Below are 14,194 nucleotides of genomic sequence, written 5' to 3'. Positions count from 1 at the left end.
TGCCGGCACCCAGTCTAGGGTGTACCCCGCCTCTCGCCCAAAGTCAGCTGGGATAGGCTCCAGAATACCCCCACGACCCTTGTGAGGATAAGCGGCGTAGAAAAAGAATGGATGGATGGAATGTCCTTAGCTTCTAACAAAGATGCTGGCTTACTAATGAAATGGCAACAGTCAGCTACGTAGCCCGCCTATGATGTCAATTCTAAATGCATACAAATGATGAATGACAGGGACAAATTAACATTTAAATTTACTTTTACCTTTATTGAAGACGTGATTCTTGATGTGAGTGTTCCCAAAGACACGATGTGGCACGATCACCATCTTCTTGTTTGGTCATGAGTTATTTCTTGAATTAAATTTAATAGTGTTTTTCATCTTCTTTATGAAAATGCTGGCACTTGAAGCTTTCTTTGCCTCTATTGAATTCAATAAATTCATGGCAAAACAGGAAGACGGTGTCTATGCGGTGTGTCGCTGCCATATCGTGCCTTTGGAAGCAGTCACATCAAGAGTCACACCTTCAGTGAAGCTAAAAGTAAACGTACATGTTCCTTTATATGTATTTATATTGGGGTTGTCAAAGTAAGTTTCCTTTCACGTGCGACTAACATGCGCACGTCCTGTTTGACCCTTGGCCCGGAGTTTGAGGAGAAGCGGTGGATGTGGACCCACAAGCGGGAACAAATATTGAGGAGAAATGGACAAAGAAGAGGGTACTTTGAATGGTAAGTTTAGCTTCAAAGGCCTGGCAGATCGCTCTCACAACAAGACAAAGTCATTTGTATCTACTGTCGCTTTGAGTTGAGTTGTGACGGAGTACGTACGTCGACTGCCAGAAGGAAGTCGGAAGGTACTGGAGCACTAACGAGTGTTTTTTTTAGACGCAAGCCGTGTCTCGGCTGATTTTTTGCTTTGAACTGCGAGCTAAAGTTTGGGTTACGAGCTGCTGTTTAACAGCAGGCATAGCCGAGGACAGCTATTTGTGGGCTTGTGTCAATGTGACCATGGCTAAAGACGACAATGGATGCAAATTCAAAATTCGAGCCGGGATGTAATGAGGGACGATTATTATCTTTATAAAGGTCTTTTGTATTTGATCTGAAATGTACCTAATGTTGTGGCCTCTCTTTCACATAAAGGTTTTGAGTATTTAGGGCCTATAATGTGATGTTAAATAGGGACACCACCCACGTTTATACTCAGACAAGAGACGAGGGATAGACACAAAAAAGGAGAGACAGGAAGATGTTAACATCACCCTCAGGTCCCACACACTATCTGTCCTTTCCATGAGCGGGCAGATGGGAGAGGCGGAAACATGTCCGTGCACTACAAACATACACCATGCCTATTTTAAGGTCACTTGTAAGTCGAAGCATTTCCAGGGTACCAGCCAGTGTGATACCACAAGATATATTGTGAGTTTGGATGGTGTCCAATGATTGCAAAGCCTTAGACAGGATTATAACGTATAAAGCTGCAGCACATTTTTACTCGCTGTTTGATGTCATTCTACGGTGAGATGATCTTCACTGTGACATCTTTGCCTGTCACCCGGGCTCTCTCGCTTACTCTCTCTCTCTCTCCCTCGATCCCTCCTCCCCCTCCACCGAGAGAGAAAGTAAAGTTGTTTATGGATGACTGTCAATAGAGTCAAATCTGCCACATGACTTATGAACTACAGGGGTGTGAAAAAGTGTTTGCCCCCTTCCTGATTTCTTATTTTTGTGCATGCTTGTCACACTTAAATGTTTCAGATCATCAAACAAATTAAAATATTAGTCAATGACAACACAACTGGACACAAAATGCAGTTTTTAAATGAAACTTTTATCATTAAGGGAGAAAAAAAATCCAAACCTACATGGCCCTGTGTGGAAAAGTGATTGCCCCCCGTTAAAACATAACTTAACTGTGGTTTATCGCACCTGAGTTCAACTTCTCTAGCCACACCCAGGCCTAATTACTGCTACACATGTTCTTAATCAAGAAATCACTTAAGTAGGACCTTCCTGTCTAACGGAAGTAGACCAAAAGATCCTCAAAAGCTAGACATCATGCCAAGATCTAAAGAAATTCAGGAACATATGAGAAAGATTCAGATCTATCAGTCTGGAAAAGGTTATAAAGCATTTCTAAAGCTTTGGGACTCCAGCCAACCACAGTGAGAGCCATTATCCACAAATGGCGAAAACATGGAACAGTAGTGAACCTTCCCAGGAGTGGCCGGCCAACCAAAATGACCCCAAGAGCGCAGCGACGACTCATCCAAGAGGTCACAAAAGACCCCACAACAACATCCAAAGAACTGCAGGCCTCACTTGCCTCAGTTAAGGTCACTGACTAATATTTACATTTGTTTGATCTGAAACATTTAAGCGTGGCAAACATGCAAAAAAATATTAAATCAGGAAGGGGCAAACGCTTTTTCACACCACTGTACATTGTTATTCCCAGTGGAGTAGTACTTGGCTGTAACTAGCGGAGGTGATGCTGATTCAGTCTAAACTAGTTTATTGTTTAAACGGACGTGAGATCAACAATGCCACACTCCTCTGGGAGCATCACTGTGCTTAATCAAACACCGGCATGGACATTGATTCTCTCATTGCATTCACAATAATAACTATAAAATAATCAATTCATTGTACTCTCCGTCGAAGGACAGCAGCGACAAGCACCTTCCAGCTCAGGCATGCCTCTGCCCCTACCTCAGTGTCTCATTTGTCTGTATTTTTTTGTCCACTTAGCAAGGATAAAGATGTCACACTTGCATTAAAGACATTACAGGGCTGTAGAAAGCCATGGTGTGCAATAAATATTTGTGCAAACATTATATTGACAGCATGCTGACAAACAGAGATTGCCATCCGACTCAATGTCTCAGCTTGTGCATTTAAGCTCAGAGGAAGGACTCGCTGCAGCCACATCTCACGTTTCTGCCCTGTATTTGATCAGAAAATGTGCAAATCCAAATTTTCACTGATGTTAAATGATTGGAATCATACAGAAAATACAATTATAACACAGTTCATATTTATTATATTCATATTATATTCATATTTATTTTATGTTGTCATTATTTGATAATATTTCATGGTGACTGCCTCCCCTGACACATCACTACTAACTCCCATCCCTATAGTAACACACATAGCATCAGAATACAACTGATGACAACAGTCTTCATGGACAGTAATAGATACTTCAAATCATAGCCATGAGAAAGATATACTTGAGTTTGAGTCTTTCCCAGATGTCCTTGCAATGCCGACGGATGTGGAGCGTGTCTCCTTGATGGTGAAAGCAGTTTTAGCGAAGACCTGTTAAACACTCACAACAAAGAGGTTGTCTGCAGTAACATTTGTATCCAAGTCAGACTTGTGAGAATATTCTCTCTACGGGTTTGGACTACTTCAAAAGTTGGATCGCATTTTAGACTATTCTTTCCCAACGCCGTACAGCTGTTTTTTTAAGTATTCCAAATGGAACTATCGGAATGTCAACGATTTCCTGGAGGGTGCAGTACTTTGTTTTATGTACAGCTTAACATATGAAGATGCATTCAAATCGGCATTTAGTCCTCTCTTATGTATTGTATATACATGGGGAGTTGGCTGCCATTGTCTTTTTTCAGTTAAGGAAAAAGGAAGCTGCTGGAAATTTAAGTTGTCCATATCTTAAAGCCGTGATATTGTCATCCCAGCCGGATGGCCGTCTGGTGTTTGTTAAAAAGGAGAAAGAAGAAAAAAAAAAAAAACAGTCCAGGCAGGCGACTGAATCATATCATCTTGCCAGTGCGTCCTTGCGTTCCCACCTCCATCATTACAGAAACATGTTTTATTTTCAGCGGTGCTGTTCTCGGTGACTCACAGCTCACTTAGGCCTCAGATGCCTTAAACGTAGATTGAGCGGTCATAAGAAGTAACCATTGTACTGAATGTATGCAGTATAACATATTCCTCCTGTCTTATACGCTGCAAGTTGAAACCCTGGAAATACTGTATGAATGCTTCTTTATGTTTCAGGTAAATGGGATCTGCTGGACTTCATTCAAAGGTTTGATCTGGGAGCACCTGTGGCTGCAGTGCAGTTTCTCACACAAAACTCCAAAGACTGAAGAGTTCCTAAGGCCTGCATGGTGATGTGTGATCGTCTTTCTGATTGAATTACAATTGCATGATTTCTTCAAAACTCACAACAGGGTGGATCCCTTTGTCTTTAACTAGAAAGAGATTTCCTCTTTGTGTTTCCGCTCGCTACCGCATCGCTGTCACATGTCACTGCAACATTGAGGAGATAGATTTTGACCTCGCTGGGGACTTCTTATTAGTTTCCGAACACTGTCAACAAAAAAGGAAAGGGGCCTCTGATATCACAACCCAGTGTGGAAAGAGTTGATTCTAAATCAGGGACGGAAATACGTCAAGGCCAAAAAAAGGAAGTAGGAGGTAAAACCGAGACCACAGCACAGCCGGATGCTGCAGTGGAACTAAAATACCCATAGTGACAGGACAGGGGGAGGGGCTTCGTAGACTGTGGTTCTTTTGGCAAAGGGGACTTACCGCCTGTGTTAGTATTTGTTTATCATATTTCCGTTGACCACTCTTGGTTAGAAACATTAAAGCAACTTTCGGGCTCCTTTGATTGATTTCCTGAAGTAAAAGCCCCATTGGTCTAACTGTGTCCTTCAGTGTAACTTTGGGACGATTAACCCGTTTTGAACCTTGGCTAGTTGCATAAGAGGCCCACCTGGCAGGTCTGCAGAGGATGGTGTGTCAACTTTTCAACCCTTTCACTTAGAGTTACTTTTCATGACTCTTTGTAGAGGGTGGGTCAGAGTACCCCCTCCCCAAAGGAGGAATATCGGTTTCTAACCAGCACCTCTCCTCTGGGATGGGCTTGTATCAATACCCCAGATGTCTTGATTTCCATCAAGGACTTTGATGTTGTGATGATCAATCTTTAGTTGGTGGTTGCATTGACCCTAATTTGGTGTCTCATCAGTGGTCCAAGCAGGAGTAGGTAATGGAGGTTTTTGTTCCTTTGGTGGATAAGCCAGCCTTGGTAAACCCCTGTGTGCCCTCCTGATGAACCCTGAGAGATCATTGATCAATTTGTCCTGCATCTGCTTTTGTTTGCTTCCTGGACTTAGCCGTGAAAGTGGCAGGCTTTACAAACAAAACAACAGCACATCTCAGACACTTCATCTGGAAAGCCATCAGTTGAAAACAAGTGTTTAGTAATTGTTGGGTGGCATCATCATCCCTCTCGACCAGGATTTTCACATCTTATTTGACTTATTAAACAACATTCTTACAATTGGCAAGTTGACACACCTCCTTGGAATGCATCAGCAAAGCACAGAATTGCCAAGATCTTCACTTCAAAAATCAAAACTGTGTTTTTCCTCTATTGATATCTGACAAAACAACTGGATTTGCCGCTCTTTGGCTTCCTCAAATGTGTATATTTTTACTCCACGGCAGGAGAGTTGAAATATTATGATTAAGAAAAACTTGACACAAAAGATGTTGCCCTCTCACATCCCCTGATACTCTAGCAAATGCATTTAATATGTTCTTAATGTATTCAAACTTACATTAATTAAAAGGAATCTGTTTAATCAATTCCATTGCCTAACCGGGACAAAAGTGATCTAATATGCGCAGTGAGTCTTCATGCTGCGCTTGTTTCCACTTATTTCACTGGAGAATTTATCCACTTCATCACTGATTGTGACATAAACAGACTGTATTGTGATGCCATGACCTGTACTGAAAGCGCCTGGGGATTTTAATTGTGTCTTAGAGGTAAATTCCCTTCACATATCCACACTTAACTGCATTTTAGCACTTGTTTGCTTTCATTAACATTAAACACTGAATAATGCAGCGCATCCTTTGACTTCTTGTCTCCTCTGGCTGTGTTTTTGAACTGTAAGTTGTCGTCTTCTCATTGTGTGATATGGAATATAAAAATACATACAACTTTTTTTATTTCACATCTGTCACATTTCTTAATGGTTGCTATTGACTTTGGTGTGAAAAAGTGTTTGCACCCTTCTTGATAGCTTACTTTTTGCATGTTTGTCACACTTAAATGTTTCACGTCATCAAACTAATTTAAATATTAGTCAGTGACAACACAACTGAACACAAAATGCAGTTCTTAAATGAAACTTGTTATTATTAAGGGAGAAAAAAAATCCAAATCTACATGGCCCTGTGTGAAAAAGTGATTGCCCCCCTGTTAAAATATAACTGAGATGAATTGAGATCTGTCAGTCTGGAAAATGTTATACAGCCATTTCTAAAGCTTTGGGACTCCAGCGAACCACACCTTAAAAAGGTGCTTCATGCTGGAAAACCCTCCAATGTGGCTAAATTACAACAATTCTGGATGGATGAGTGGGCCAGAGACTCATTGCAAGTTGTAGCAAACGCTTGATTGCAGTTGTTGCTGCTAAGGGTGGCCCATCCAGGTATTAGGTTTAGGGGGCAATCACTTTTTCACACAGGGTCATGTAGGTTTGGATTTGTTTCTCCCCTAATAAGAAAAAGTTTCATATAAAAACTGCATTTTGTGTTCAGTTGTGTTGTCATTGACTAATATTTAAATTTGTTTGAAGATATATATATGCTATTATGGGTTTAGCATCCACAAGACTAATTCAGGATGGCTTAAATGAAAGGCAGGGGAGGAGGATATGAATTGTTTGACAATAGTACTGATTATGGATCTTCCACAAGCAAGAACCTGGGAAAAAACCAAACTTATTTGACTATACATCCAAGTTTTCCATGAGCTGTCAGGTTATAGTGCCCCCATGGAAGTCCCATGTGCAAATGAGCTGCAAGGCAGTGTACCAGTCCCTTGTGTAGTACTGAAAAGAAGCCAACAAAAGGTCATCCAGGTGACAATCAAATGCCCACTTTCCATATTAGAGACGAGGAGTAAATATTAATCGTGAGCCTCCTTTATACAGAGAACCTGCAAAAGTGCTGCCCCTTTCACACTGTCAGTAACAGCTGGCTTTTTTCTGCCTTTTGTTTGTGTCACTGTTTTATGGTAACGTCACCAACACAAACGGGCAATTTCCCACCTTCTGAGGTAGTATCTGAGCCATAACAGATGCGGTATGGCGTCTGTGAATAAGGGAATGCTGAAAAGGTGGGACGGGGTGTGAATTTTAACAACTGAGACTCACCTTTTCCACCCAATTGTGTTAAAAGCAATTGTGGACAAGTATTTTGAAACGTCACATTAGACGCTGGTGCTGACGTCTTCACTTCAATCATTATCTGATTGCATCACTGGGTTCTGTGTAAATTGCCATAGGCAAATAATAGCTGGATCTTCTGTTATGGCATTTTTTTTTTTATCTCTGTGCCTTTTATATAGAAACTAGAGTACTGCTGCAACTGCTTTCACACAGGGACACTACATCTAGCAATCAGATAGAAGTGTAACAACATATGGTGTGGCATATACAGTCCAATACTTGTCAGAACAGGGGCGGTTATGTTGAACACAACAAAGGAGGACACAGGCCCCATGCCGTCCATCTCTGTTACGGCTCGGATACTGCCTCTAAGAACAGAAATCGCTGGGTTGTCTCAGTTCCATCAAACCGCGACCGCGCCGTTTATGTAGACGATGTGAAAGGGGCTGTGGGCATTTGTGTAGACTTTTCCACCATGCTTTACTAGCATCAGATGAGCTACAACGATTATGTTTTGTGGCACTAACCTAAAAATGTGTGTTGAACAAGCTGAATCTAGCACTGAATCCAATAGAGTCCCTGTTTGTCTTGCTGAATCAAATGACCGGGCTCGGGACTGGGAGGATGCTGCTCCACTCTACTGGTGTAACTGGTAATCACTACACACATCCACACATGCACATGGCACTGCCTCAGTTTGTATAAGCCCCCCCCCAAACACAGAATGATTCAGACCACCCACACACACTCTTTATATACTTGTGCTTCATCGAGGCACTTATTAATTCCTACGTCTGGATACGCATACGGTGACATATGTTTATCATAACGGTGGCTTTTTTTTTGCGTAGCTCGACAGTTTTTGTTGGGGGTTTTTTAAACAGCTCCAAGACAAAATTTTCACTCAACTACTAGTCCCAAAATCCATAAAGATCTGACCAAAGTGACATTTGAGGGATTTTTCTAAACGTTGCAAAGTTGTTGTTGGGCTATTTTTAACTTTCTGTTTCTCACAACTTTGCTTGGTATAAATTCTCACCATGACGTTTTGTCTACAGCAGTCTTTTTTTGTCTACAGTCATTTCTCTTTTAGCGCGGCTTTAGATCACTTTCCACAACTTCACCGGAACTCATGTCCATATTGGGCCGTAATGGGGCGTGACCGGACGGTGCCTTTTTTGGAGTTCCACGTTGGCGGTCACGTGGGCCAGCCCTAGTCAAAGCAAAGCGTGCTTTGCAGTGTTGACAAACCATTATCATGCGTCACTTGGCGTCCTTTATACAGTGCTGTCAGTGCATGCTGGGTGGTTTTGGGGAAACTGCACGATGTTAGAAAGTTTGTTCAGCATGGTCAACAAAGTAAAATGACACTAAGCAGTGTAAGACTAAATACATTTGTGAATTTGTGTCTAAAGTGTGACATAAATGAGCACACATACTATGACAGTTCAAGAGTGCTAATAGAGATAGCAAACAGTTCTATCGGTGTAATGTTTCCTACTAGTCCAAAGACACGGACAAGAAAGGACTCGGTTCGCTTACACTTGGAATTGTTTGAAAGTTTTGTTGCAGTTATCTCCCGGAGCCTTTTTCCCTCCATTTGTAGTTTCCACTTGGCCGACTGACGCTCGGAGAGCCTGGCGCTGAGCACTCTGTCCATGTATGGGCATCTACGTCACGCAAAGGTTCCAGCCCCCTATTTAATGCTGCCACACTGGAGTCCCCAAACCAGCTACAATAGAGCAAGTATAGAGCCGCTCTCTTTAATTTGCACACTCCACATTGGCCACAAGCAGCCCACAAAGGCTTCCACACTGATCCGAGTCATAACCAAATAGTCTGAGTGCGGAACCAGAATCGGCGCTGTTCGTCCTCCGCGCTGGGAGATAAACTTCCGACGGCACCAGAAGCTGGACCCGTCCGTCCCACGACTCATCTCTCCTTACAAACCAGCCTGACCACCCCGGTGTTCGGTGCACCTGAGCGGGAGGGGGAGGGGGATATACGTGTACACTGGCCTCCCTCGTCCACGCCGGAGTGACTCGCAGTGCTATGACCGGGAAAGTGGCGGAGAAGCTCCCTCTTACCATGAGCAGTCTAATAAACACCATCCCCGACAGTCTGTACCCAGAAGAGGACGTCCCCACGTCTATGAACATTTTCACCAGCACGGAATCTATTAACCACTACGCTCAGATGAACACGGGTAAGAAGTGACTTTTATATGTTATCGTTCATTTGTTAAGGAAGTGTACAAAAGATGCGCGCTGAAGAAGGCAACAGTTGTCTTGGAGGAGCACCTGTTAGCGCGCTCCTCTTGCGCGCAGTCCTCTGCTGAGTGCTCTCTCTCCGGCCACCGGAAACAACGCACACCTTTGCAACGGGGCACGACTTTAATCTGGATTAAGTGTTCATTTTCTCCTCGCTTCTTGTACAACCGAAATGTGATGACATTTATTAGACGCTGCACTGACAAAAAACAAAAAAAACAACAATCATTCTAAAATGTTTTATATCCAGATTACAGGCTTTATTAATTCTTAGTTCTTCCTCTTGGTGAAATATGAACGTGCAAATGTCTTTTACACAATTTAGCGTGTAGATCTATCATTAAAAAAGCGATTAAACGTGAGAATTAAATACATCAAGTACGTGTTAAATAACTGTCACCCGAAATTTACAGTATGGATATTATATTGATATTTGCTTTATAAATTCTAAATGGTAATAAACGTAAAGTGTGTGTGTGTGCGTGTGTGTGTGTGTTAATCCTTGAGAAACCCCGGTAAAACGGCAAAGGCCCGTGAAACCTTTTTCTGCACTAAACCGCGAGGCCTCGTTTACATCTTAATCCAGATGACTGTATATTTTTAATTAATTCAATCGCCGGATGAATAGGAGTCGTGGTTGCCGCTCGGTGTCGGTGCACGTTGGCAGGAAATCAATCAGCAATTGTGCAGCTACACACCTCCTCACTGGGAGACCGTTCTGCACGAAATTGTCTCAGTCCATGCAGATCAAGCTTTTCTATTTACTTTCAACACTGCAATTAACTTGAACTTATTTTTATTGTATTGTCCAGAAATAAAAGCAACACGTAAGTTTGGATCCAAGAAAAGGATGTACGCCCACTCGTTCACCTTCAAAAATAATCTCTTCCAGTCTGGGTCTAATTAATGTAAAATTAAAAAGGTGACAGCACATTACTCGCAATTATTTTTATTTGTTGCTCCAATGTGTCGTCCGTCATGTATGAGACAATTCTAAAATGAGAGGTAAATAAAAATGATAAGATATCTACAGAGAGCAGACGTGCTGCTATTTTAATTCTCCATAATGCATTGTTGAGTGTATTATTTTTGCCAAAGATTTAATACTTAACAATTATATAGGTGATCCATATTCCTCTTAAAAATCCCACAGGTGTGATAGAGCATCCAGCATTAAATGCAACTCGATTCAAATCTTAACCATAACCATCACGAGTGTTACATACGTCATATGTTCATGCATTTATATGCACGTAATTTACTTGTTTTAGTTGTGCTTGGATATTTTTTTTCTTTCAGCTATGCATTTTTGCAAATGAAATGATCCCATTGAGCTATTTCTCAGGTGCATTTCTTTAACATGTGCAAGTAACCAGGCTGTGGTGTCAGATTCAGAAGAACGAAGGTATCCACGACTCAAATCTTGTCGTTGTTAATGTACATATTGCTTAAATGCGCCCTCATGTTCCCTCCATTACAGATATTGTTTGCTGCAAATGTGTATAGAATCCCAGAGCGTGGTGGATGAGGCGTCTGCCTCCTAATCCTCTTCCCCCTCCCCTGTAAAGAAATCAGATCTTGCCATTAAGTTTGGCTGTCCTCCTGAGGGCCACAATGACTGGATCAAAGGGGGTGTTTAGGTTGTGATTTATGAAGGCTTGTGGGATCTGAGAGGGAGAGACACCACTGCCTTTAGATGCAGCAAGTCTGTCACTTGAACTTAGGGCTCGGACGACGCTTGCATTTCTTTAGCAAGTTTAGGGCTTTTTTTTTTATACATTTGATTTCTCACTGGCACATGGAGACGAGCAAAATTCAGAGCACACCCTTAGAGTTCCTAAAACAAACTTGTTTTTCTTGACTTGTATTAGTGGCACTTTTGCTGTCAGTTGTGCACACTAATGCTTGAGGAGCCCATGTGGATTATTTCTGTCTTTGTTCTGCTCTAACCTAGATAACATCATGGATATAGGCATGGGAAGTGAGAAGGCAAGTGCAGAGATTCAGTATGGATCCAGCTTCCAGTCCAACCGGAGTGGGCAGACTGTCACCTATTTGGGCAAGTTTGCCTTTGACACACCGTCATCGGGTGGCATCGGCAGCTCTGGCTGGTGTTCTGACAACAACATCATCAGCCTCGTCAGCGCGGGAATCCTTGGTGTCTCGCCGTCACCTGGCACGGTCAGCGCCCAGACGCCATCCTCAGCAGCCAGCATGGGTGGACAGAACTCTGACATGGAGCAGGTTTACGGCCCGCCGCTGCCTGCCTACTCCACCTGCAGTGACCTGTACCAGGATCAGGTGTCCTTCCACCACAGTCCTGCCACCAGTACAGCTCTGGCTTATCCTGGCAATGACTATCACTCCACGTCCAAAGCCTCAATGGATGGCAGCCTTTTTTCCATGATCCCTGACTACAACCTTTTCCATCATCAAGGGGAAGTCAGTGTGATGGAGCACAAGCCCTTTCAGACTATGGACCCCATTCGAGTCAACCCTCCGCCCATCACTCCCCTTGAAACAATCAGAGCGTTCAAAGACAAGCAGCAGATTCACCCGGGTTTCATCGGCGGGCAGCAGCACCCTCCTCCTCACCACCCAGCGCCGCAGACTCTGACGCTCAAACCCATCAGACCACGGAAGTATCCCAATCGCCCGAGCAAAACCCCCGTCCACGAACGTCCGCACGCTTGCCCGGCAGAGAACTGTGACAGGCGGTTCTCACGCTCGGACGAGCTGACGCGGCACCTGCGTATCCACACAGGCCACAAGCCCTTCCAGTGCAGAATCTGCATGCGCTCCTTCAGCCGCAGCGACCACCTGACCACACACATCCGCACACACACTGGCGAAAAGCCGTTCTCCTGTGAGTTCTGCGGGCGCAAGTTCGCCCGAAGCGACGAGCGAAAGAGACATGCTAAAGTTCACCTTAAACAGAAGGACAAGAAGCCGTCCGACAAAGGGAGCGGAGTGATCGGGAGCCACAGCTCGCCTTCCAACTCCTGTGGAGGGCCCATCTTGGGGACCTCATGACCATAACTACCTGCACTTAGAGTGGAGCCTGCCCCTTAAACAGACTCAGGACAATGGGGCTGCATCCATCGTAAGACAACAAAACATAGATGACTTGTTCGCTCCTCTCTTTGGTTGCACTCCTTCCGTTTCGAGATGGATGCTTTTCATTTCAGTAACAGGGAAGAGGCTGCAGTGCCCATCAGAGAGAACCTTAGTACATTCCGTCCAAAAAAGCCACTATAACTATCCTGGCTTTGCTGTGGTTCCACTTAAATTTCTTAACTGAGAGGAAGCCAGAATCTATCACAGAGGTCAAAACAGACAAACTGAACAAAGGAGCAAAGTGAAAGGGTGAGTTGTCTGGGATGTATGCAGTGATTTTACTAGGCTGTTTAAAAGTGCAATTGGTTGTGTTTGTGTACTGTCACGGACACCTTATAGTGGCACTTGTCTTTTTTGTTGTTTTATTTCTTTTGTTGAAGTGTGGTGTTTTTTTGTGTGTGTGTATTTGAATGTTGTTTTCTCCAATGAATGTGCCAAATGTATTTTGTGGTAACTCAGCCAACCTTGTTCTTATTATTGTGCCTGATATTTGCCAAACACACCAGTGATATCAGCTTCCACTTGGGGTCATTAAAAGAAAGGTCACATTCCAAACTTATCTCCCATTTAGATTTATGTGCAGTTTGACTAAATGTAAATAACAACTGAATGGGTCACGAGTTGTCCTGTTTCATGCCTGCAGCAGTCATGGCCATGCACAGTGGCTTGATGTGATGTTACCAGAAATAAATCCCATCAACACTGTTCATGATCAATTCTAAGCAATATTTGATGATATCAACACATACATGGAGAGACAACAAACAACAAATATGTGGCACTAGGTTACAAACCAGCAGTATACTGTGTGCTTCCCAGTATCTGCATGCACTGTTCAAATGTATTTGCTATGTTGAGATTCTAAAGAATGAGCAACTAACAGGTATGATTTAAAAATATCCAAATCATCTGACAACAAAGGGGTTTCTTGCTTTTGTACCATATACAAATTGCTACAGTAAAAGTTTTGCGTTCAACTGCACTATAGGTCAGTATTTTTGCACACAAGCGCATATATACAGTATGTGCATGCCAGTATGCACAATGTGTAAAATGCAAAAATCTGCATAAATTAAAGGAGACGCTTTGACTGAATGCTTGTGCAGAATGTTTTCCAGCTTTTTGACAGCCACATGGGTTATTGAAAAAATGTTGAAGCATTAAAATGAGGTGTTTTACCCACAACAATTGCATCATTCATACACGTTAAAATTGTAACTCATTTAAAGAAGCACATCTTTCAGTGAACTCCACTTCCACTCTGGAGAGGCTAAATGATTGCACTGTCTCTTGAACTATACAGGGGGAAGCCAACATTTTCACACCATGTGGTTTTATATTGACCATTGTGCTGAAAGGACGTAAAACACACATCATGTCTTCATACGGCTTCTTTTCAATCTTAAACAAATGTTTCAACTTAAGCAACCAAATCTGCAAAATATACTGCAGAATAATCTTCCCCACATTGTTTCAAAACCAAACAGAACCAATCAACATACTCAGCATCAAGAAGAACTAAAAGACTGAGTTACCGAAAGCCATGAGACATCAAGCATGATACTCATCTTTCTACAAA

General features: G+C 42.8%; 2 protein-coding genes across 3 annotated transcripts in view; both read left to right on the top strand.

Moving 5' to 3' along the window:
- Positions 1 to 5,833, top strand: part of LOC129180181 (phosphatidylethanolamine-binding protein 4) — a 70,711-nt gene extending 64,878 nt beyond the window's left edge. For both annotated transcript variants that reach the window (XM_054774365.1, XM_054774366.1), the window contains exon 7: positions 4,032 to 5,833. In XM_054774365.1, coding sequence (XP_054630340.1) covers positions 4,032 to 4,123 — 92 coding nt within the window. In that variant the 3' untranslated portion in view covers positions 4,124 to 5,833. The remainder of the gene's footprint in view (positions 1 to 4,031) is intronic.
- Positions 5,834 to 8,955: 3,122 nt separating this feature from the next.
- On the top strand, positions 8,956 to 13,073 carry egr3 (early growth response 3). The gene is made up of 2 exons (XM_054774916.1): positions 8,956 to 9,434; positions 11,453 to 13,073. Exons 1-2 carry the CDS (start codon positions 9,281 to 9,283, stop codon positions 12,529 to 12,531), a joined length of 1,233 nt encoding a protein of 410 aa, XP_054630891.1. The 5' UTR covers positions 8,956 to 9,280; the 3' UTR covers positions 12,532 to 13,073.
- Positions 13,074 to 14,194: the final 1,121 nt, after the last annotated feature.

This window comes from Dunckerocampus dactyliophorus, chromosome 4 (assembly GCF_027744805.1).
Source record: "Dunckerocampus dactyliophorus isolate RoL2022-P2 chromosome 4, RoL_Ddac_1.1, whole genome shotgun sequence".
NCBI lineage: Eukaryota > Metazoa > Chordata > Actinopteri > Syngnathiformes > Syngnathidae > Dunckerocampus > Dunckerocampus dactyliophorus.
The sequence above is the reverse complement of the archived record's forward strand: the minus strand, read 5'-3'. Positions and strand labels throughout refer to the sequence as shown.

Coding starts and splice junctions, on each gene's coding strand:
- egr3 (XM_054774916.1), top strand. CDS start 9,281: ATGACCGGGAAAGTGGCGGAGAAGCTCCCTCTTACCATGAGCAGTCTA. Junction 9,435..11,452: donor CTACGCTCAGATGAACACGG/GTAAGAAGTGAC, acceptor GCTCTAACCTAG/ATAACATCATGGATATAGGC.